This window comes from Aquarana catesbeiana, linkage group LG05 (assembly GCF_042186555.1).
Source record: "Aquarana catesbeiana isolate 2022-GZ linkage group LG05, ASM4218655v1, whole genome shotgun sequence".
Classification (NCBI taxonomy): Eukaryota; Metazoa; Chordata; class Amphibia; order Anura; family Ranidae; genus Aquarana; species Aquarana catesbeiana.
The window spans coordinates 453,280,809-453,305,874 of NC_133328.1; the positions used below are offsets into that span (position 1 = coordinate 453,280,809).

General features: G+C 43.5%; 1 protein-coding gene across 1 annotated transcript in view; it reads right to left on the reverse strand.

Annotated features, from left to right (window-relative positions):
• The window catches only part of CEP192 (centrosomal protein 192), a 417,077-nt gene that overhangs the window by 136,646 nt on the left and 255,365 nt on the right, over positions 1–25,066 (reverse strand). The window contains 6 exon segments of the mRNA XM_073632810.1: positions 608–773; positions 886–1,012; positions 3,445–4,402; positions 11,126–11,253; positions 14,278–14,407; positions 23,438–23,647. Coding sequence (XP_073488911.1) covers positions 608–773; positions 886–1,012; positions 3,445–4,402; positions 11,126–11,253; positions 14,278–14,407; positions 23,438–23,647 — 1,719 coding nt within the window.

Sequence of the window (25,066 nt, forward strand, 5' to 3'; positions counted from 1 at the left end):
GGGTCTTTTCTTCATTTATATAACAAAAAACCCAGTGGCGATAAATGCCACCAAATAAAAACTTAATTTGTGTGAAAAAAAGGATATAAATTTCAATTGGGTACAGCATTGCATGACCGAGCAGTTACCAGTTAAAGTAGTGCAGTGCTAAAGGGTAAAAAAAAAACATGGCTTGTCATGAAGGGGTAAAATCTTCTGGAGCTTAAGTTTTTAATGATCATAAGAAGCTGTTTCAAGTCAATATTAGTAACTGAGAAGCAATATCACTTAGAACATTTTAAATCAGTTCTGAAAAATTAAATCAATCAGTAAAATCAGAAATGATCAAAGATTCTATTCCGTTTTTTACAGTCCAAGATGTCCATAAACTGATGGCTCCTTTTACCTGACAAGTTTGATAAATTCGAATGTTGGACATGGGAGCACAAAAATAGGGGAAAAAATGTCCTAATTACATGACTATATGTGCCTTCTATTTGTTAATTCTTCATGAATGATAATCATGCAGTAATGGTGCCAACACACGTGCATATCTCAGTAGTTTGTGGTAAGCAACCTCTTGGACACCAGTGTCATAAGCACAACATGGATACCAGTCACTTCTTACCTTTTTCTTTTCAGGACTATGAATACTTAAATTCTGCAATGTGTTTTCTGTGATGGAGATATAGGTCAATCTACTTAGACTAGGACTGAGGCATGACGAATCAGGAGATGAAGGAGCATGAGAAAATTTCTGCAGAGACGCTTGCCTTTGTGGAGAATCGCTAGATCTTCAGGAGGAAAAGTAAAATTAGCAACAGTAGATGGCAAAAAATTGCACACACCCCACAATGCTGCAGAACGCTACGTAATACACTCTACTGCCTCACAAAGGTCACCCACCCGTTTTCAGGTATCTTCAGTGAATCTTGGCTAGGAGAGGAGTGAATCAAAGGGGAAGTAGAAGGTCTAAAACTGTACTGTTCTTCTTCTGCCGTGTGGGCAACATATTCTGCAACAGTTTTGTTCTCTGCCAAAACAAAAACCATGTATAAATCCTAAAAGCACTATTTTGCAAAGAAAACATTTTGTCACATTTTTTTTATGTGTAAAAACACTTTATATAGGAATGAAATGTGCAAAGGAAACGCCCAGGAGAGAACTTTAGTCAAAGCTGCAGAGTTTGTGTTTACCTACAGGTGCCCTTTACCTGCATAGGCAGGTTTTGGTAAAGGTGAAGAAACTCTTTAGAGTGTTAGCATCACGGCCTCAATATGAAGTTACCTGCTAATTTCATTTCCCAAAACCTTCCAGTACAGCACCTAAGAGTGGCACCGCTGACCTAAAACAGGAAATACAAGGCCGGAAGATTTTCTCTGCCCACTGCTAACTCCGGAGTTGCAAAATTATTTAAATTCGGTCCCCACTCCCAAGAGGTTGCATATAGTTATCTATGCCTGGCTGCTTGGTAGCTATACTCAACCTTGGGATAAGTTTGCAAGATTTTTCCACAAGGTCAAACTCTGACTGCCTGAGGTACTATTGATATGAAAGTCTATATTGGGACCACTAGCAAATCTATGGCTATCTGAAGATTTTCTAGATTGTAGCCCAGAAACGTTACCATCTGGAGCGAAATTTGATGTTTCCACATTTACAACTCTGCACTGCTTCCCAGTCTCCTCCAAGTCTGTTGTCATTAGTTGAGACTCTGACCATGTTAAAAGGAGAACTTCCAAGTATGGGACAAAGGAAGTTCAATTTTCTTTTCGAATATGTGCAGTGCCAACTAGAGAACAAAAAGGGTGCCTAAACTGCCAATGCTTTGTGCCTTGCCAATCTTACAGTAAACCTTAGAAATTTCTGTGAGGGTCCCCTTAGGCCTATCACCTTTTGCCTTTACATTTTTTTTTGAAGAGAAGGGGGATCAAACAGTGTTCAGTCTATAACTCTTGTGAATTAAGTTTAAGATAAAAGGGATTATTTTTGTGATCTGAGGCATAGGATTCAAGAAGGTTAAATAAACCCCCAAAAGCAATAATTTTTGTAAATTTTTTTTGTGATCGTGTGTACTAGGCTCAAGTTTAAAAACCAAATTCCCAGGCCAACTTTTAAGTCTCCTTATTGTATTAGCCAGTGCTGTGATCCTGCACTTTATACACACTAAAACCACAGAAGCATCTGCAATATAAATTTTCAGCTTGATATAAAGTTGGAATCTAATGAATTGGTGTTCCAGGCTCAAGGCAATCATTTTAGCTGTTCTAACCAAAGTATGCATCGCACACATTGGTGTCTATTGCCGGCTTGTGCTTCCCATGCATTTTTTTTCTTCCTTAAGAGCAACTCTGCCTATTAATCTTTAAGGGCCCCCACACCTTCAAAGCAAATAACTCAAAATACACTTTGAAAAAAGAAAAAGAAAAAACACAAAAAAAACAACAAAAAAAAAGCACACACACACACACACACACACACACACCACAAACCTAGAAGGAAGGGGGCAAAAAAAAAAAAAAAAAAAATTAAATAAAAAACACAGGCACCACAAAGCTTTGCATCAGAAAAGCTACAGCATGCTCTTGTATACTTTGTAGGTCAAGTCTCACTACTTAAAGCGGAGGTCCGCCGATTTTTAATCAGCAGCTACAAATGATGGAGCTGCTGACTTTTAAAAAAAGGACACTTACCTGTCCAGGGCGTCCGCGATGTCGGCACCCAAAGCCGATCAGTCCCTCGGCTCTCGGGTGCTGCCACCACCATCCTCGGTAAAGGGAATTAGGAAGTGAAGCCTTGCGAACCGCGCTGCGCAATCCCGCTGGTCCCTGCTGTCTTCTGGGACCCGTGCGTCTCCCAGAAGACAGCAAGGGGGATGGGAAGTGGCATAGCTACCCGCGGGTGGCTCGGGTATCTATGCCCGGAAGTGGGAGCAAAATACCTGTATTAGACAGGTATATGCTCCCCCCTGAAATGTGCTAAATGTGACACCGGAGGGGGGGGAGGAACCGGAAAAGCGGGAGTTCAATTTTTGGGTGGAACTCTGCTTTAAGCCTACGAGACGAGACCAACTAGGTTCCACTAAATATGGATAGTTGTCTATCCCTAAGGTGGATAAAGGAAACGTCTGGGGGCAAAAGTAAAAGTACATAACTGAACAGAGGTAAGGAGCTCTCCACAGAGAATCCTTCCACACCAATTAACATTGGTATCCAGGCCCAATGTTCTGGGAAAGCTGCCTTGACCGGGAAGGAGGGGGGGTTCTGCAACTAGATTGATGATTACAAACACATGGTAATACTTGACATTTGGTTTCTGCTAGGCACAGGAGAGAAATGAGGCAGTTCAGTAGCTGGCATTTATGCAGATGAGAGTCTCATATTGTGTTTTCGGTGAGCGGAACCACTTTTATGTGCTGTTCTGGAAGACGAATAGAGGAAAAAGGTTATTCATTTAAATATTTACCATTGAATTTCTCAGGTCTTCGACTGGGTGATGGATGAAAACAAACATGTTTTTGGGAAGCTTCCCCACGAACACCACACGGTTCCTTAACACCCGGTGGATCGTCTGACATGTGGGAAGGGGATTTTCTTGGTGACTTAGACCTTACACGGTCCTGAAGACAAGATTTTAATGATCCACATTCTCTTTGATCTGAATTACTGGCTGATGGCTGACGGACTGTCTTTAATTTATAATCTACTGGATCAGATTGCCTAGTAACTGGTATAAGAGTAGCAGTTTGTGTATTCTCCTTGTCAAGCTTATTTACTTTACTATCACACACACTAGCCCTATTGGAGGGTTGGTTGGAAAGCCGTTTCGAATCAGACATTTTAACAGACTTTGGCAAGCTAGTTCGAACATGCGATTGGGCATCATCATTTTTGTGGTTTCCATGAGGAACAGCATGTTTCACAGTGGCGCCATTAAGGGTTGCTTCTACAGGCAGAGGTTTTACACAACCCACTTGAAGTGCTTTTGAATTTTCCGGTCTGATCAAATCCTGTTTTTGAACATCTGTAATATTGGCCAGATTTCCAGCTGTTGTAAGAGGCTGCTTATGTCCCTGAGACATCTCCCCGAAAAAATCCTTAATGGAGTGGTCAAATCTTTCACTGTCTTGGAAATTAACCGTGGCTTTCAAGTACTTCTCCATGTCAAAAATCTTTCCAGGATTTGAGTTCTGTAGGGAATTTTCTAAACACCTGAGAGATTCATTATATACAGAAGCATCAAGAGATAAACTTCCTTTATTTCTATTTGACAGTGCTAGTATCATAGCTGCCAACTCTGAAGGGTCTGCACTGCACGAGGCATTTGCAATGGCTGAGGCAATTGTACTTATATTCAGTAAAGTGACATCAAAGGTTTTGTTAGATTTTAGCTCTGGAGACACCTCTTTGGTAATCTGTTGGGGCTGAAAAGAAGAAAAAAAAAAAGTGGTATGAAACCAAAAACAATGGTTACCTACTTTCAAATCTGCTGTGCACTGTGTGAAAATCTTAATTTAGACTTTTACTTCATATAACAGCTAACCTCTGCTTATGAATAACGGATTTTTTTTTTTTTTTTTTTAGTTCAATGAGAGACATGGGATTCTATTCAGAAACCATAGCTTACGTGCAGCTCGCAGAAATAACTGACACTGTAGCCCAACTCTAGAGGTTATAATTCCTTGCATGCCAGCCATGCTTTAGGTGTAGAAAACCGTATGAAAAAACCATGACTACAAACATGTGGGGTGGTAAATATAAAAAGTTTCTGTAAGCTGTAAACAACCTTGATAAGAAATCTAAGGTTTTACTGCTCCTCATTAAAGGAGAAGTATGGGAATCAGGGTTATTGCAGTTTTATACTTACCTAGGTGGATGCAGCATCAGTCCCCCAGCATCTCTGCACTGAGAACCAAGCCATTGAACACCGATGGCTCGGTTCTCTCAGCTCCCCGAGCAGAGAGAGCTGATGCCTGTCAATCAGCAGCTCTGCTCCTCCATCACTTGAGCACTGAGCTGTGGGGGGGGGGCGGAGAGCGGCCGTCATAGCAACTGGTGACCCATAGGAGAAGCCCAGCCAAACAAGCTCAGGCTGGGCTTCTCATTTAAGAAAAAGCCGAAACCATTTTTGGTAAAAAGGAAGTTATTAGACTCAAAACAGCCTCTATGCAATCACCTAATTAGGCTTCTTACAGGACAATGCTGATAACCGAAAGCACAGCTCTGGACCTAAAAATACCTCTGCAGTAATCTAAAAACACTGAGCGAAACAATTTTTTGGTGCTTAGTGTCTATTTTTCAAGTAGGTTGCAGTATAATCTATAGTTCCTAATACATTCATGGGTTGCTCAATGGATGATTAGAAGTACTAATTACCTGGCTACCAGGTTGATCCAGTGGCTTGAGTAATGCCTGAGTTACTGTAAAGAGTCAGCTGATTAGAAATTTTAACTGCATACTGACTTTAATAATCTTTATTGCTTGTCCCGGTTCAGAGACTCAAAACGTACTGACAGAACAGTGAAAGTCAAGAACAGGTATTTTTATAAGGCAGTTAGAAATCTAAGCCACCATATTTCTATCACTATAGGCACTAACCTTTAGCTTCCTCAGGGCTGTGTTTTGGCCTAGGCCAACAAGGCCTAGGGCTGAACTTTGCGGGGGCGGAGAAAAAAGCCGCCCCCCGCATGAGAGAAAGTCCCCCCACCCGATTCCCGGCTCTGGCGGCGGCCGCCCCCCCCCCCCTTGCACACATGCAGCCCACGGCGGCCGCCTTGCTGTAGCGGGCGGTGCTGCTATGTATGGGCGTGCTTGGCAGAGGGTGGAGGGGCGTGCGTATGGCATGTGTGTGGGAGGCGGGCGCGGGAGCCAGGAATCGGGAAGACACATGGGGGGACTTTCTCTCATGCGGGGGGCGGCGTGTGACTCACGCCCCCCCATCACACGCCCCCCCATAAGCGGCCGGTGACTGGCAGAGGTGGAGCCTTATGCTCCGCCTACCCTCCTCCGCACTGCTTGACTCTTCTCCTCAGCACTGGGGCGGGGTCTGGCAGTGAGGAGAGAGAGAGAGAGAGAGAGAGAGAAGCACAAGGGAACCCCCCAGGACAGCAGGTAAAGTTACTTAATAAATTATATCAGTGTTATGGGAACAATGTTGGCGTTTGGTGGGCACAGTGAGGCTGCGTTTGATGGGGCACAGTGAGGCTGCGTTTGATGGGGCACAGTGAGGCTGCGTTTGATGTCTTTTTTTCTGAATTTTTTTGTTTGTTTGCACCCCCCAAAAAATTTTGAGCACCAGCCGCCACTGGCCTGTGCAAAGTGCTCCATGCATGCTAAAATCAATGCAAACCCTTTAAACAGTCCACATTTAGTGAAAGTGCATTAATATGCAGATCATGATATTGCAATAAAGTGTTCCATCAATGCAAACTCATTAAAGAGGAGTCCCGCCCCCACCCCGTGAAAAAACATTAAAACTCAGCAGCTACAAATACTGTAGCTGCTGACTTTTAATATTAGGACACTTACCTGTCCAGGAATCCCGCGATGTCGACACCTCAGACAATATTCGGATTGGCTCTTGGGTTTTGCCACAATCATTCATGGTAAGGGAAACCGGACGGTTCACTACTGCACGTGTGCGAAGCGCATTGCACTTTCTGAATGCCCCAGTGGAGAAAGGAGGAGGGGGGCCGAACTTCAGAGGGGACAGCGCAGTCTCCAGGGAGTGGGGAAGGGTACCTGTCAAAAACAGGCACCCGTTCCCCCCTGAAAGGTGCCAAATGAGCCTAAAGAGGAAGGGGTGTGGTTTACAGATGATAGGGTAGGTCTTAAACAGGAAGAGGTGTGACCTTGGCAGCAAGGGGTGGGTCGTATTTAAATTGGGGGGGTGCATGAATTTAGTCAGGCCTAGGGCAGCACAAAACCTAAATACACCAGTGAGCTTCCTACAGTGTGCTTAGAGTTCGGACAATAAAAAAAAGTGAACTAGGCAAATAAAATAAACTAACAGAGGATGCCTGTCACAGTAATGAACCAGTAGTTAGGCTTAGGAGACAGGAAGGCTCTCAATTCTTTGTCCGAGGAACGAAGTGCAAAAAAGAAAACCCAATTATTCAAGGGACCTAAAGTACAAGTCCAGGCTATAACCCGCAGGTAAAACCCAGCATTGCTGGTTGTTCCTGACAAAATTCGAACAGTGTATGGCCTGCCTAACACTGCTCCCTCCCCACCTTCCAACACCTATGCTAAACTACTATGCAAAAGTAAGATTCATATAATTCATTTTTAGAGCACTCTGGTCCAGTCATGTGATTTCCCCAGCGGGTTACTTTAGGGGAGAGGAGAGAGCGCCAACAACAGATGGAATGCCTGTGATGTCACCCATAAAGTTTACTATGGGGCATCTGATGCCGGCTGTCCCTCCTAAAGCCAGCCACTGGGGAGATCACATGGCAGCACCAGAGCGCTCAGATAATAAAGCCTAACTCCATGTTTGCTTTTACTTTAAATAGCTTGCTCCAAATCAACCATTTTCTTTTAAGAACGCAAGTTTAAATATAAACTGTATGTAGCATCAGTGGGGACTTCCTGTCTGCTGCCAGAACAAAATAGAGTTGGGCTAAGCCTCATAGGACACCTATTTTACCAATGAATACAAGGCTTCCTCTGGCTTCCTTGTGAGGTATGCAGATGATGTCATCTTAACCTCAGCCAAGCCTTGCATTAAATAGTAAATTAAAAAAAGTCAACCCCCCCCCCCCCCCCATTTCCTTTTTCCTTTCCCCCTCCTGCGAACAGTTCCTTAAGCTAAAGACCAAGAAACAGATAGTTGCCTTGAATCCTCCTACCGGGCTAGCCTTCCAATCACACCCTTTACCACAACATAGAGGTGCTCTAGACAAAGCATGCTTAGAATTAGACACCTTGACTGATGCCACTGAAAAAGCATTTGGGGCAGGTCAAACACCTTTTTTATATGTAAAAAGCAACAAACAAGATGCTTTATTAGCCAATTTGACTCAAGACTGTTTGCCATTGAATCACTAGCAACCACAATAAATTGCTAGGCATTCCAACAGCTGCAATTCTGTAATCAGCTGGCCAAATTGTACGCCACCCCTACTCCTTATACGACAACGTATTTCATAGCTTCTTCGTGAAGGTTTCTCTCCCTAAGCTACCCACTGGCACCAAGGCTAAACTAGAAGGCTCTTTTACTTCAGATGTCCAAAAACGTCTCGCAGGTGATAAAATCCCTTAAACTGCACAAAAAACTGGTCCCTGACAGCTTTACCGCATCCTATTACAAAATCTCAGACCTTCTTACACATTTAACAAATGCCTTCAATTATAACCTTAAGGGTCATAGTTTCCATACAGACATATCCATGCTCTCCAAGCCCCAGAAGGATCATACTACCCGATCCAATTACAGACCAATCTTACTCTTACATTGGATGTCTGATTAGTAAAGACCAAGTCGCCAAGCGAGCGACAATATATAAGGCATCATCAATTTAAATGAAAATAGCCAAGACACAACATCCCTTTTTTACTGCTTTCATTAGGCCCCCATAAGGCATTTGACTCAGTCTTTTGGTCCTCTTTCACCTCTTGCCCAGATGGTGCTTTGGACCACGTTTCTGTAAGCGAGTGTCAGCACTGTACGATTTCTCTCAAACATATGTCAAGTACGCGGGCTACAAATCTATGCAATTTCCTACAGACAGAGGTACTCACCAGGGATGCCCCCTTTTGCTGCTATTATTTGCACTAGCATTAGAACCCCTGACTATCGCACTCCATTTTTTCCCAGCCATTCCTGGCGTCTCGATAGACGGCACCTGACAAACGGAATTTGTGGACTTTGCAATCTTACATGTAATGGAACCATACACATCACTACCCAATATTTGATCGGTCCTTGCTGATTTTGTCACCATAAAGGGACTAGAGGCGAATGAGGAAAAAAATCCAAGACACTTAACGTTACCTTGGAGCAAGACTACCTCACCTTAAAACAGGATTACTCCTTTCAATTGCAACCATATTCTCTCCGATACCTAGTGGTCCATCTGACTGTCTCCTATAACGATCTCTATACAGCTAACTAGGACTCTTTACTACAGAAAATTAAAGAGGAACTGCAGTCTGCTCACATAATTTGTAATAAAAACATCTAAGCCATTCTGAAGCTTCCCTCCAACCACTTTGCATATTATTTTATATATACTGTGATTCTGTACTTGCCAAATATGCTGCAGAAATCTCCCGCCACTGAGTTTGGCTGCATACATTTTAACTGTGGGTAGCTGAAGCTGCTGCCTGTTCACTTCCTGGATTTACACACACACACACACCTCTAGCTCTGCAGTTCTCATTGGCCCTCATGACTCATCCCCCCCTCCCTTCCTGGCAGACTCTCAGAAGAGATAGAGAGAGCTGTGCATGATGTCATAAGCCTAGGCTTTTACCAGACAAGAAACAGGAAGTGGGTTGTATAAGGTATTTACTAGCAGAAAAAAAAATGTTTTACTAACCAAAATTAAAACAAAGGGCAGAGGATTTAATAGATGGAAAGATTAAAAAAATGACTGAAGTTTCACTTTAAGTCCCTACTGCTGCAGTGACAGATATAGGACTGCCTGACTTTGTACAGTGGCTGCCATTAAAATGACATACCTACCCAAAATCTTATATTACTTTCACACTCTTCTGGCATGGATTTCCTCTAACACACTTCATTCCTTACAACATCAAATTGTATCTTGTGTGGCACAACACCTGACCACGACTGAGCAGAACCACTCTGGTTAGAAGCAAATATTCAGGTGTCCTTAGCCTTCCACACCTCCAAAATCATTATCAGGTGGCTCAATTAGCCCATATACTAAAGCCCATGACTGGACTGAAACACCTACTTTGGTATCCCTGGAAGAGTTAAGTTTTGACCCTGTCCGTGTGGATAACTTATTTTGGCTCCATCCATCACATAGGCGCTTTATTACAAACCCAGTCACCAAATTTAACCTGATCTCTACACTTAAGACCTCCACTTATAACCTCTGGGTCTCCTAACCACTGCGGTATATCGTGAATGGACCCCAAAAAATGTTACTCAAGTGGGACTACCAGGTGAGTCCCTTTGCACAACTTCAACAAGAAAAAGAGCTACGACACTGAGCTTTATATTACCTACAGATAAAAATGCTTCAGTCTCACATATACCCTAAAACACCCAGAACGCCAACATCCTTTCAATTCAAATGTACGTCAGGTCAGACCTGCATGCCCATGGTCTGATCTCCTTTCTCTATACACAACTCATGATGCCCTTGACACAGCAACCATTTGCCTACACACAAAAGTGGATATCAAATTTAGGATTATAGCGAGATGCTGCCAATGGCCCCCAAATCTGAGAAACCACAAAATCTTGCTCCACCAAAGTATTGACAGTGGAGACAAACTATAAAGCCCTAACCAGATGGTACCTGGTTCCCTCTAGATTGGCTCGATATAACCCAAACTGCACAATATGCAGATTTCAAAACTGGACAAGTTGGGTCATTTGGAGGCCATGGATCTCACATTTCCTGCCTAAAGGGTTTGACCGAAACTGCCTAAATGTTGGATGGAGCTAACAGATCTGTCCATAGAAAACCACCCATCCCACCCCCACTTTTTTTTTTTTTTTTTTTTTTACTTACACTCTTTCCCCAATTGTGACTTTCCTGTTGATTTAACCAACTTCCCCTATGTTCTCTTCGCAGGGTCAAAAGGACTCAACCATCTTCAAACCGGATCAATCTATATCCTATTGATAATGCAATATACAAATAGTATTTACTAACTACCTGGGCTCCTTCATTGCATATGATGCTGTAATGTTCCCATCTAAAATCCAACAAACTAAACAAAAATAAATAAAAAAGTCTTACTGTGAATCGCTGAGCAGTACTCAGTGTCTGCTATGTAAACAGCGAGGTTTAAAGAAATACTCCATTATCAGACAAAGTCTCACACCCTACCACTGTCTCGGGTTATTTTTTGCTTTAGGTTTATATTTTTAAATTGCAAAGCTGGTTTGCATAGTAAAAAAATACCCTTCAAACTCTAATAAAAAAAAAAAAAAAATCACATACCTCTGTATTTGAGGTCAAACTTTCCTCGTGTTCTACTTGTCTATCTGAATTGGACTCTCTTTCCGATGTTCTCACATCGAATGTGGCCGATACAAGCTTCTGATCATCTGGTAAACATTCAAGGTCCTCTGCATTACAACATTAAAATTTGAGAAATACACATTAAAGTTTTTTTGTTTTTAATAGGCAAATCATAAACAGATTACTACAACACTGTATTATTTAAAGATTACTACAACACTGTATTATTTAAAGCAAATCATTAAACCTACCAAATTAGGGCTATGGACATATTTCAAATTATTTTTAATGTATTTCAAATGCTGCACGTTCAAATACAAAATTTGCATACAACCATTTGATCAATACTGGTATAGAAAACATATTGCAAACAGCTTAAATATTTGAGATATGCAATAGTCATTTTGAAAAAAGGAAAAATTTTCATTTTCATTTTCTCATGTACATTTCATTTTGCTTATGCATTTATTTCAACTTAAACATGTTTATGTTTGGAAAGAAATACCATGGTTTTTTTTTCTTGCTAAGCTGACTGCCATGCCGAGAGAGAAACTGTCACCCCCACATATACAGGGCAAGAAAAAATTATCCCTGCAAAGGGCTTTATCCGAAGTCCTTGCCTGCTCCTCCACAGATTTTTTCTCCTTCATTGATATTCGCTGATGAGGCTGCACTGATGGGTGGCGCTGGTGGGCACCAGCGTGAAGAGGAAAAATAGCCAATTACTGGCTCTGTTTACATCACATGATCAGCAGTCATTAGCTGACAGCTGACCACATGGTAAGGGGTCGGGATCGACCCCTTACTCCGATCTGTGATCAGCCAAGTCTCATAGACCCCCCCACCCCTTCAACCTCTGTAGCAATGCTGGCAGCACTCATACGTCTATTTCCCAAAGACAACCTCTGGATGGAACGCTGAGCACATGGACTCAACTTCTTTGGTTGACCTTCGCAAAGCTTATACTGAGTGGAACCTGTCCTGTTAAACCGCTGTATGGTCTTGGCCACCGTGCTGCAGCTCAGTTTCAGGGTCCTGGCAATCTTCTTACACTAACAAGTGAACACCGGGGAGGGAAAATGGCTAATTGGGTCTAATTTGGACATTTTTACTTAGGAGTGTACTCACTTTTGTTGCCAGCAGTTTAGACATTAATGGCTGTGTGTGTTGAGTTAATTTGAGGGGGCAGCAAATTTACTCTGTTGTACAAGCTGTACACTTACTATATTATAGCAAAGTGTCATTTTTCCAGTGAGGGGTGTACTCACTTGTGAGCTACTGTACTGGTTTTCCTTTTTTAAAAATAATCACATTCTCTGTTGCATTAGAGCTGGGGGAGGAAAAACAGCAGGACACTGAGCTCCCCAGAAAAGGCTGTGCAGGGGGGTGGGGGGTGGGGGGGGGGGTGGGGGGTGTTAGGAAAAGTCTGATCATTGGATCATTGACATCATACCAGAACAGGGAAATTGAGGGCACTTTGTTCTCCTGCTCAGTGTGGTCAGTTTTTAATAACAAAACAGAGGGACTGACAGGCATTTCACACAAAGGAAGCAATACAAAGAACAAAATACTTTTTCATACAAGTACACGGTATAGCAGGCACAAATCAGGATTGGAATATAAAAATGTTGGGTGTACATATTCTTTAAAAGGGACTTTTTGTTTACAATCCAATATAACCTTACAGGAATAATTTCCTTCATGCTGTGTTGCTGCAAGTCTGTGATGGCCATCTCCTTCCACAATGCCCCAAATTCTCTGTATGATTTTCATCTTCCCCTCTGCTGTTTACTTTCAACTTCTAAGGACTATATATTCTATGATACCTTGCTGCCAACAAGCAGAGATTCTTGTACAGACTGTGCATTCTCAGACCTCTCCTCCCAGTGCCTCTAACTATGAAGCCAGGCTCTGGATTCTGTGACACAGCAGAGACTACTCAAGGGGCATAGTGCTTATGTGTCACAGAATTCAAGGAAGTAAATGTGGGGGATATTAAATGCTTGTAAAGGCTGAAAATGTTTTACCTTCGTGCATTCTATGTATGAAGATTCAAAAAAAACAAAAAAAACACACCTGTTGCTGTTCCCCCCACAGCCCCCCAATACTCAACTGAGCCCCCTCTCAATCCAGCGATGTGCACGGGAGCCTTGGCTGTCCCAGGTCTCTCTTTCCTCATTGGCTGAGACACAGCAGCCTGAGCCTTTGGCTCCCACTGTCAATCACAACCAGTAGGCCAATGACGTGAGAGCAGGGCCGAGCCGTGGCTCCATTTCTCATATAGAGCGGGGCTCAGGAGAGAGTATGCACCATTGCACCTATAGCAAGTGGCTTGCTATTGAGCATTGCACAGAAAAGGAAAGTATTACTTTTTTTTTTAAAGGTTTATTACTTTAAAGCGGAGTTCCACCCAAAAGTGGAACTTCCGCTTTAAGGGAAGGTGACCCCCTGACATGCCACATTCCACATGAAATTTTTTTTGGGGGTTCCCCCCCTTTTTTTTTTTTTGAGGGTTCCAGCTCCCATTTCCTCCCGGGCTCCGCGGCGCTGGAAGGAAGATCACCTCTCCCCCCTCCCTCTTGGCAATCTGGCACATGTCACAGGTCCCAGATGATTGCCCGGGCCAGTCGCAGAGAGGCTCGCGCATGCGCAGTGCGTGCCTGGCTGTGAAGCCACAGCTGGGCACCCACAGTGACAATGTCGGCGCCGCAGAGAGGAAAGGGAGACAGCTTTGTTCCCCCGCATCACTGGACCCTGGGACAGGTAAGTGTCCGATAATTAAGTCAGCAGCTGCAGTAATTGTAGCTGCTGACTTAATTTTTTTTTTTTCCATCGGAACTCCGCTTTAAAGCAAGTTTACAATATTCAAGATTGTTCAGATTATTAGGAGTAGGTTAGAAATACAATAATAAAATGTTGAAATTAATATATAATTTTACATTGGTTAGCAAAGATAACACTTTAATATAAACTTGCAATTCCTTTAAAAGTACTGCATGCAATTTACAATTCAAAATGTAGTTTTTTAAATGGACGCTAACCAAGCATTAAAACAATGCCAAGCAACCACCCATATTGGGCAACAGAAATACATGTGCTCTACAACAAATGTTAAATGACATAGTTCAAACCTGGAGTTAGGGTATCATCACAAAACTTTATGGTGTCATCATGTTCTGAGCTTTCTGAGATTTCAGACTTCCTCAGCAGTGCAAAAGGCTCTTGCTTCTCAGGAGAGATTATATGATAACCAAAAGAAGGCTAAAAAAAAAAAAAAAAAAAAAAAAAAAAAAGAAGACAAATACAACAATGAACACTAACATTATTTTTGACTATGTGGATGTTTTAGGACTGAAGAATAATGAAGGATGAACAACATGGCTGAAAAGTTTTGTAGTGTTGTGGGCAAAGTCCGGTGAGCAACAGAGACTAGTTCCCCATCAGGTTCAACTTGCTGCTGTCTGTGGGTGGATCAATAACCGCTATTCAGTGCAAAAGCACTTTCCAAATCTGCCCACTGCCATCCACTGTCAATCAAAAGGAAGTCAGACCGGTAGGGGAACTAGCCTTTCAGTTCTCGATCAGGCTATGTCCACTCAGTGACAAGTAATTTCACATCGTCCTATTTGGATATTGAAATTAACACCATTCCTGGGACCAGTTTCCTCAATTTAGCTTGAAGCCATGAAATTTGTTTGAAAGCTGAATGGGGCAAGGGATGGAGCCCTGTGCAGCAAGCTGACACATTCATGACATTCAACCACCCGTTTCCTAAACTGTGCGCTCAAGATAATTCTTTAAGAAACTTTTGCAGTAAAAGCGACAGTTTCCAATAAAGTGATAAATAGAACTACCCGAATGTGATGCACGCATCAATAATATTACCTAAACAGTTCTAAATGCATGCTTAAAATTGGCACCTGGAGGTCTTTAAAAAAGGAACCTTCTCCCAGCCTGAATGTTAGAACGTTATCAAATTCTCCTGTAAGAACTGAGAATCTGTGCAGTTTAGCTTACTGAAGAGGTAAAACAGCGTTGTGTCAGTTCATGGCATTTCATGCAATGAGTGTACAAGGCACATGGAGGGATGGGGGGGGGGATGGGGGGAAGCAGACCGAGTCCAACCATGTGGACCACATTTTGTCATATTTGTTTAGGCAGCCTTCACTCACACATGTCAACAGGTAAATGGGAAGTGCAGTTCTTATAGCTAAACACCAATCACTGAATGAGGACGGGGTAGAAAGTTTACATTTGAGGAAAATTTCCCTTCTGGCATAGTAGGACATGTAGAACAATAGTTTAGCATGCCTGGAAATAGAGAGCGAACAATATGTATTTAGTAACAGATCAACTGGGTAAAGTATAACTTAAGCAGCCTATCTGCGACCTGTTGCCAATAGGCAGAAAATAGGGGGCAGCGCCACACTACATAATAAAAACGTGCCAATTGTACCTTGACATTTATTGCAATGCGGAGAAAGACTGGGGTTGATGTTATGCAGCCTCTGAGGGGTATAATATAATCTATGTAAAAAATTAAGTTGCATAAATGTATTCCTACCAGGTATCAGTTTGGTATTGTGGGCAACCACATCCTCCCACTCCTCTTAAAGTGGAAATTTACCCATGACAACTTTATAGAAAAGTTATGTTCTTTAGCAAGGGACAAACATTCCACAATAATTATAATATCAACATTAGTGTGTGCTGTAAATTGCCTCCAGTGTTGCTCCTGTTTCTTCTTGCCAAAGGCTGCCTTTTTGCCGAGGCCCAGAGCCACTGAACAGCAGTAAATCAAAAAACAGAACTAAACCCACTGATTTAACAGTTTCAAAAAACAATTCCATTCTTGCTATGCCGGGATAGCCAACTGTCACATTTGTTTGTGTCCTCCACCAAACTGTCAATCCATCAAATGGCTGGTGTCATAACTGATCACATGTGGAGCACCTTGGCAGTTGCAGATCAAACAGAAGCAGCTTGTAAAGGATAGGAGGGTTTAATTCCTCTTTAAGGCTGTCAGCATATCGACTGCTACAAACTCGGCAGTGCCTAAAAATGGAGAGCAACTAAGCATGTGCAGGGTAAAACCTGCAAAAAAGGTGTCAGCCTGAAATAAAATCAGCAGGACTTAATTAGGGAGGCAGAGTTTTTCCTTTAATCACTTACTGACCGCCCCATAGCAGATTTACTACTACAGGACGACTCCTGTGCAGGATATTATATATATATATATATATATATATATATATATATATATATATATATATATATATATATATATATATATATATATATATATATATATATATATATATATATAGATAGATAGATAGATATAGATAGATAGAGAGCTCTATATTTATACATCTCTCTCTATGATCATACACAGCAGAAGCCAATCTATGGGTGTCGGGCACTGGTCCTTTGGTGGTGATCAATTACCACCAAAGGAAAGCTCTATTTGTGGGGAAAAATAAAGGACATTTAATTTATGGACAGCGTTGCATGACCACGCAATTGTCAATTAAAGTAACGCAGTGCCGCATCGCAAAAAATATACTGTCATGAAGGGGGGTACATTTTCCAGAGGCCAAGTGGTTAATAACTGGATCTGCCTCTTACGTTTTATTTTTTTTTATTAAAGGAGTTCGATAGGGTTTAGGAAAATGGAGGGAAAAAATGACATGATTAGGATTTATATAGGACGGAAAAATAGGATTTTTTAAAACAGCTTACCTGTAAAATCCTTTTCTTTCGAAGGACATCACGGGACACAGAGCCACAGTAATTACTGATGGGTTATATAGGTATCACTGGTGATTGGACACTGGCACACCCTATCAGGAAGTTCAACCCCCTATATAATCCCTCCCCCTTGCAGGGATACCTCAGTTTTGTAGCCAAGCAATATAGTGTATTAGAAGAGGGGCGGGACCTCTGTGTCCCGTGATGTCCTTCGAAAGAAAAGGATTTTACAGGTAAGCTGTTTTAAAAAATCCTATTTTCTTTCTCGAACATCACGGGACACAGAGCCACAGTAATTACTGATGGGATGTCCCAGAGCAATGCTACCTGAGGGGGGAGAACCACGACCAAGTAGGGTGCAATCAGACCTGAGGACCCTGTACCGCTGCCTGCAGCACACTACGCCCAAAGGCGATATCCTCATGCCTTCTCACATCCACCTGATAGAATCTGGTGAATGTATGAACTGAAGACCAGGTTGCGGCCTTGCAGATTTGAGCCATAGAGGCCCGGTGATGCACTGCCCAAGAAGCACCAATAGCCCTTGTGGAATGTGCCCTGATCTGAAACGGAGGAATCTTCTGTTTCAAACCGTAAGCTTGAATGATCAACTGTCGAATCCATTTAGAAATGGTAGCTTTTGACGCTGCCTGTCCTCTATGGGGACCCTCTGGCAGCACAAACAAAACATCCGTCTTGCGGATCTGAGTAGTTGCCCCTAGATAGGCCTTAACTGCTCTTACTACATCCAACGAATGTAGAGATCTCTCTTCCGGAGAACAGGGATCTGGGAAAAAAGGAAGGTAGAACAATGTCTTGGTTTAAATGAAAATCAGAAACCACCTTCGGTAAAAAACTAGGATGAGGGCGTAGTACCACTCTATCCTTGTGTATAATCAAATAAGGCTCCTTACAGGAAAGAGCTGCTAATTCTGATACTCTTCTAGCAGAAGAGATGGCCACCAGAAAAATTAATTTCCTTGTCAACAAGACCAAAGGAATCTGACTTATTGGTTCAAAAGGCTGTTTCTGTAACACAGCCAGGACCAAATTCAAGTCCCAGGGGTTTAGGGGCGCTTTAACCAGAGGATTAAGACGCATCACCCCCTGTATAAAGTTTCGGACCAAAGAATGCGAAGCAAGTGGCCGCTGAAATAATACTGATAAAGCAGAAACCTGGCCCTTGATGGTACTCAAGGCCAGCTTCATCTCTAATCCCATCTGTAGAAAATCAAGGATTCTACCTATGACATATTTCCTGGGATGCCAACCTCTGGATTCACACCAGGTTATATAAGCCTTCCAGACTCTATGATAAATCATCCTGGAAGCTGGCTTCCTTGCATTAATCAAGGTAGATATGACAGGACCTGAGAGCCCACGACTCTTCAGAACGTGGGTCTCAATAGCCAAACCGTCAAATTTAGCGTTTGTAAGGCAGGATGGAACACTGGACCTTGAGATAACAGGTCTGGGCGTACCGGTAGGGTCCACGGGGAACCCACAGTCATCCTTACCATTTCTGCATATCAAGTCCTTCTGGGCCAAGCGGGGGCCACCAGAAGTACCGACTTCCTTTCCTGCCCGATCCTGCGAAGGAGTCGTGGTAGTAGCAGAATAGGCGGGAATGCGTAAATCAGTGAGAACCGATGCCACGGAATCACCAACGCATCCGTCCCGCATGCAAGAGGATCTTTTGTCCTTGCCACAAATCTGTCTATCTTTTTGTTGAATCGGGATGCAAAGAGATCTACATCTGGAACCCCCCATCTTTGGCATATGGCCCAAAAGACGTCGGGATGCAGAGACCATTCCCCTGGAAGTAACTGCTGGCGACTTAGATAGTCCGCCTGCCAATTTTCTATTCCCGGGATGAAAACTGCCGATATGCATGGCACATGCATCTCTGCCCAGACTAAGATCTGGTTCACCTCTTTTTGAGCAGCTCGGCTCCGGGTGCCTCCCTGATGATTGACATAAGCCACTGCTGTGGCATTGTCGGACTGGATCCTGACCGGACAACCCTGTAGCCTGATAGTCCAGGCTTTTAGAGCTAGATGTATCGCCCGGATCTCCAGAATGTTGATGGGTAAGGTCCTCTCTGTCTTGGACCATACCCCTTGGACCGCAGCCTGTTCCAGAACTGCTCCCCAACCTGACAGACTGGCATCTGTTGTTACTACCGTCCAGGTAACCGGTAGAAAGGATTTTCCCTTCTGCAGGTTTTCGGGTATGAGCCACCAATTGAGGCTCTGATGCACCGCATGCGACAGGTGCATCCGAAAGTCTAATGCCTGAACCTTCTTGTTCCAGGTCGACAGAATACTGTGTTGCAGCATTCTTGAGTGAAACTGAGCATAGGGAACTGCTTCGAATGAAGACACCATCTTCCCTAGTAGCCTCATACAAAGGCGGACTGAGGGACCCTTCTTGGTCCTTACTGCTTTGAGAGAGCTGATTCTGACAGTGATATTTGCCTGGGGTAGAAATATTTTCTCCTGGCTTGTATCTATAATCAGACCTAAATACTCCAGTCTTCTTACTGGTTTTAGGAAAGACTTTTCTAAGTTGAGGATCCAACCCAGGTGTTCTAGATACCCGACTGTGGTCCTCAAGTTTCCATTCAAAGAGGCTACCGACCGGTCTATCAAGAGCAGGTCGTCTAGGTATGCTATGACAGCTATACCCTGAGCCCTTAATCTGGCCAGAGGAGGAGCCAAGATCTTTGTGAACACTCGAGGTGCAGTGGCTATCCCGAAAGGCAGAGCCACAAACTGGAAATGGCGCCCTCCTACCTCGAAGCGCAGAAACTTCTGATGAGCAGGAAAAATGGGCACATGCAGATATGCATCTCTGATGTCTATTGATGCCAGAAATTCTCCTCCCTGCAGGGTGGGAACTACTGTTCGAATTGATTCCATGCGGAAGGATTGAATCCTTAGGAATCGGTTCAGATCCCTTAAGTCCAGAATGGGCCTGACATCCCCATTTGGCTTTTGGACCGTAAAAAGGTTGGAATAGAAGCCCAATCCCTGGTCCTTTGCGGAACTATCATAATGACCTCCTGCGACAAAAGTCGCTCTAACGCTAGAAGGAGCGACTGCTTCTTCTCTGGGTTTCTGGGAACATTTGATCTGAGGAACCGAGGAGAGGGGAATTCCTGAAACTCCAGCTTGTACCCTAAGGTTACCGTGGAGATTACCCATCTGTCCTGGAAGTCCTCCTGCCAGAGCTCTGAGAACTGTCGCAGTCTTCCCCCCACTCGAGTGAGCGGGGGCGCCCCCTCATGCAGAGGTCTTAGTGTTTTGCCTAGTAGGCTTCTTTCCCCAGGACTTCTTTTGTCCCTGGGGTTGACTCTTGTCTCTGGACCCCGATGGAGGCGGGCGTCGAGACTGCCTGGAGGCTGAAGCCCCCGGCGCTGGGGAAAGAGTCTGTTTGAAAGAGGGACGCTTACTCTTCTTCTTGACAGGTAAGAGAGTGCTTTTCCCACAAGAGATTCTCTTGATATAGTTATCCAAGTCCTCTCCAAACAACCTTGCACCACGAAATGGAAACCCAGCCAGTAGCTTCTTACATGGTGCTTCGGCTGACCAATTTTTCAACCATAGGATTCTACGTATATGCACCAACCCCAGTGAAAGACGGGAGGTTTGCACGATAGAATCTCTAATGGCGTCAACCACAAAGCATAAGGCCACTGGAAGGTTAGCAAACCCCTGGGCCTGCTGTTCAGGTAATACTTTGATGACCTGCTTAACATGGTCTCTTAAGTATTGACAGACTCCAATCGCTGCTACTGCAGGTTGGGCCACTGATCCTGCTAAGGAGAAAACATCCTTCAATAGGGATTCCATCCTTTTATCTACAGGATCCCTGAGCATCTGAGCATTGTCTACAGGACAAGTCAGGCTATTATTTACGGAGGAAATGGCGGCATCAATAGCCGGTATTCCCCACATTTTAATAAACTTTTCTTCCATCGGATAAAGTGTTGAAAACTTTCTCGGCGGAAAAAAACGTTTGTCTGGGTGATCCCACTCAGAATAAATAAGCTTTTCAAGTAAAATATGAACAGGAAAAGCATGTGCTGCTTGGAAAGGTTTCAGTGACCCCAAAGCAGAAGAGGATTCTTTAGCAGTTTCAGGTATGGGCAACTTAAATGTGGAGCGGACCAATCCAGTGAGGATCTGCACTAAGACTTTCTCCTCTTGGGAAGTCGCAGAGGGTCCCTCTCCACCTGAATCCTCCGAAGAGGAATCATCCATCCCGATCCTCTGAAAGGGATTCATCTCCTTTATCCCAGAGCTCCTCTGTCTGAGGGTCTTGGGGAACAGAGGAAAGCCTAGTGCGTTTTCTTCCACTGAGTGAAGACGTAATCAGGGCCATTAATCTTTCCTCTAGACCATTAATGGTTGAGGAAAAAACCTCTTGTGTAATATATACAGGGGCTGAAGTGCCAGAAGCAGGTGTAGCCCCTGACCCCGATGGCTCTCCCTGGCTAGCCGTCCCTGGCCCATCTTTAGGGGGGGAGGATGCTGCCGACAGGGGGCCCTCAGAACCTGAACGAGATCCCCTAGTGTCTCTGGTTCCTGGGGTGCTTGAACCTCTTCTACCCATAGTGCAAAGCAAAAAGGTGTGAGGTATACAAATGAACACTGCCCGCTGAGCGATGTAGTCTGGCTAAAAGCCTTGCTACCCAATGCTCAGTCTGGTGTTACTTCAGTAAATGCTGCCTATGAGAATGCCTGTGTCCCACCTTACATGCGACCGTCAGCTCTGTGTCTCTCAGAAGGCTGAGTGCACCTGTACAGAGTGCCTTTAATAGCCTGCAGCTGGCCTGAGTGGGAGTCTAAGCACTCTGTGCTGACGTCCCGCCCCCTCCTCTACCGCCCCCCCCCCCCTCGAGTTTTGAAAAAAACTAGCGCTTCCCGCGCTGCCGACTCTCCTGTCATGCTTCCGGAGAAAGGCTGGGGATGGGGGGGGGGGGGGAGGCTGGTAACAAGATCTGCCTGAACGGCTATCTTGAGAGATGGTGGCCATTAGGCCGCAGAGCCCGGGTGGTATAACCACTTTCTAGACCCCTGTGGCCCCTCTCTAGCCTGGGGGGAACATTCAAACATGAGAAATCCCCCTTTCCACCTTACCTGTTTGCAGCCTGCTTGAGACGCTGGGACATAATCAGCGATAACAACACCTGAGACAGAGTCAGCATGTGTAGGTTTGTGCTCTTGGCAGCCCCCGGTGGTCACAATAGGCATAGCATGCATTTACCTTAAAGGAGAAAAGCCACTAGAACTCAAAAATTCTGTGGAATCTCCTCTTACCTTATCCAGCCGCAGGGTGCTGTTTACACAGACCCAATCTTCACCTCTCACGGTGGGCTCCGTTTGAAAAAACCGTCAGAGACTGGGGCCCCCATCAGTAGGGGGATCCAACAGTTCTGGGACCGTAAAGCACCTCGCCAGAAATTAGGAAGTTTAAAGCCATTTTCTGATCTGCGGGGTCCAGCTCTCTAAAAAGAGAAGCATTACGGGTAAAACCTCGTTTCTTCGGACACGAGGCCCGGGTACCATTCAATTCGGCCACGAAAAGACACTTTGAATGGATCCGGTTCGCCTGGCTTGCCCCAGTATAGGATCTTAGGATATTCCCTTTGGAGCTCAGCACAGGACATCTTTACACGTCCATCATCTAAGACACTGGCGTAAAAACTGAGGTATCCCTGCAAGGGGGAGGGATTATATAGGGGGTTGAACTTCCTGATAGGGTGTGCCAGTGTCCAATCACCAGTGATACCTATATAACCCATCAGTAATTACTGTGGCTCTGTGTCCCGTGATGTTCGAGAAAGAAAGAGATATGCAAGCTTGTACAGAACTACATATGATTAGATTTTTATACATTTATGTTCAAGGAATAAGAAATCTAGATACTGAATGATAGCTTTTTTTATTCTCCCTTTTATCTTATTTTTCTCTTCTTCATTTTTTTTTTTTTTGTTAACAAAAAATGTACCAGGCTGAGAAAAAAAAATCCTATGGGGAGAGAATGTGGGTAGGGCAGAGCTGTGCGAATCTATGGACACACACAGCCCAGCTTGGGTGCATGCCAAAACAAGTGCCTCCATAGCACAGGGCTTGCTATGGTGGCATGCAGGGCAGAGGTGGAGTGGAGAGCGCAAGCAGGGGACCTCAGAAGAGGGGGTAAGAGACCGCTCTGTGCAACATCCTTGAACAGAGCAGGTCAGTAGAACATGTTTATTATAAAAAAAAAAAAAAAGTGGAGACTTTAAACACTTCTGACATAAATCAACAAGCAGCTTTGGATAGCAGAAACATCTTCCAAACAAGCTAAGAGCAGGAGAAGCACAAATCCTCTCCTGAGGGAACCATCAAAAACAAATGGAGGCATGATGTTTGTAGGTGGGGCAATCCTGTGCTGACTAACAGCTGTTATTTTTGCCAGTGACAATTTCTCTTGTAGGCAGCCATATAACGAGTCTAAGAAGATTTAAGCAAAATATCTAGTGTTCTTAGTTACCCTTTTAACATCTTTTCCTCCACCGAGACACCCAAGGGCTTCTGATCTCTGACCAAAGAACTCCCCTAAGGAGAGGCGCAAGTAGCTTGCATCTTCCGGACATAAATCAGATGCCACATTAGATTTAAGTAAAACATTAGTATGGACCGGCATCTTCCATGATGAATCACCCAGACTAATAGAGAGATTTTCCAAATCCATCTTTTCTTCCTATGAAAAAAAACAAACATTATGTAAGGGAAGGTTATGTAGAGAAGCAATTCATGCAATTAGAACTGGTTCACGCTAAAGAAAATGAGCCTACAGTAGAGGGTTTTTGCACTAACAAATCACATAGCATATTGGGTGAAGATTAAAGACATATAAATTTGACCCAGAAGTGAAAGCACGTCATTTTACTTTTTAGACAGATGAAATTAACGTAAGAAAAGAAAATCGAGCAAAGGATTTTAAGAGATTAAATGTATTCCTCTCAGGTTCTTTGTCCCTAATAAAAAAATAAATAGAACTATTAGGACAGCTGTTTTCTGACAGTACTGCAGGCTGCTACAATAGCAACAGTGCCATTTCCTAACCAAGCAAGGTGCAGTCAATGAAGCTGCATAGGCTTGCAGTTTTTCTCTTTTTTTTTGGGGGGGGGGGGGGGTTCTGGCAAGAGTTCCCAGAGCAGAATGGGAGTCTTTAATGTGACAGAATAATCCTAACATGTTTCCTTTAAGATTTTAAAGCTAGGCCATCTGGCTACATTGGCATATTGGACCAGCACATTTCATTAACAAAGGGACACAAATGAGATACTGGTCTATGAAATGCCACACAGAACCAGAAACAGAGGTGACTACAGTTAGCTACAAATTTCAATATTTTTAATTATACATCCAGGTGGAAGTCCAGGAGGAGAAAAACAGCTTTTAACAAAATGTGCTTTTCTTTAAACCAACAAGTATAAAAAAAAAAAAAAAAAAACTGTCATTGCTGTGAAAGCTCCTGGTGCAGTAATGGCTCATGGCAGGTGCACACCCTCCATTATGGAGTTCAGATTTCAGGTCTAAAAATGTTGCATCGCCCTGCACCTACAGAGGAGCTCACTGCATCTGAATACAAGTCCTCGGGGAGTCATAATTACATTTAAGCACATGGATCACCCACATAGTTTTACAAAAAAAAGACTGTTTTGTTCTAAACAATTTGCAGAGTTTTCACAATAGTTCACCCTTTTAATGTGAGGGCAAATAGCCCATCAAGGAGAAAAACAATGAGATGCAATTTTGCTTCTTGGCTTGCACCCTTCACTGTTAAAAGGTTAAAAAGCAGAGTGAACCCCTAATCAAACACATAATACCGAAACACATTGGTATTTTTGCAACATCAAAATTATTGTCTAGTTGGCTGCGTGTTAAACACAAGGGAACTTTTGTAATGTCCTTTTCATTCCTCATCACAAAGCTACAGTGGCAGGGGGAAATATTTCTTTTTAAACAACTAAAATGCATGCTGAATGTCTCCTCCCCCTCATCTACATTCAAAAGGAAACACTGCTCTTTTATTCAGGAGAATGAGCTTTAGGCTTTTCAAGCTAGGAAAATGCTTCTAAAAGAAAAACAACTTAAAGGACTGCTTTATTAGAAG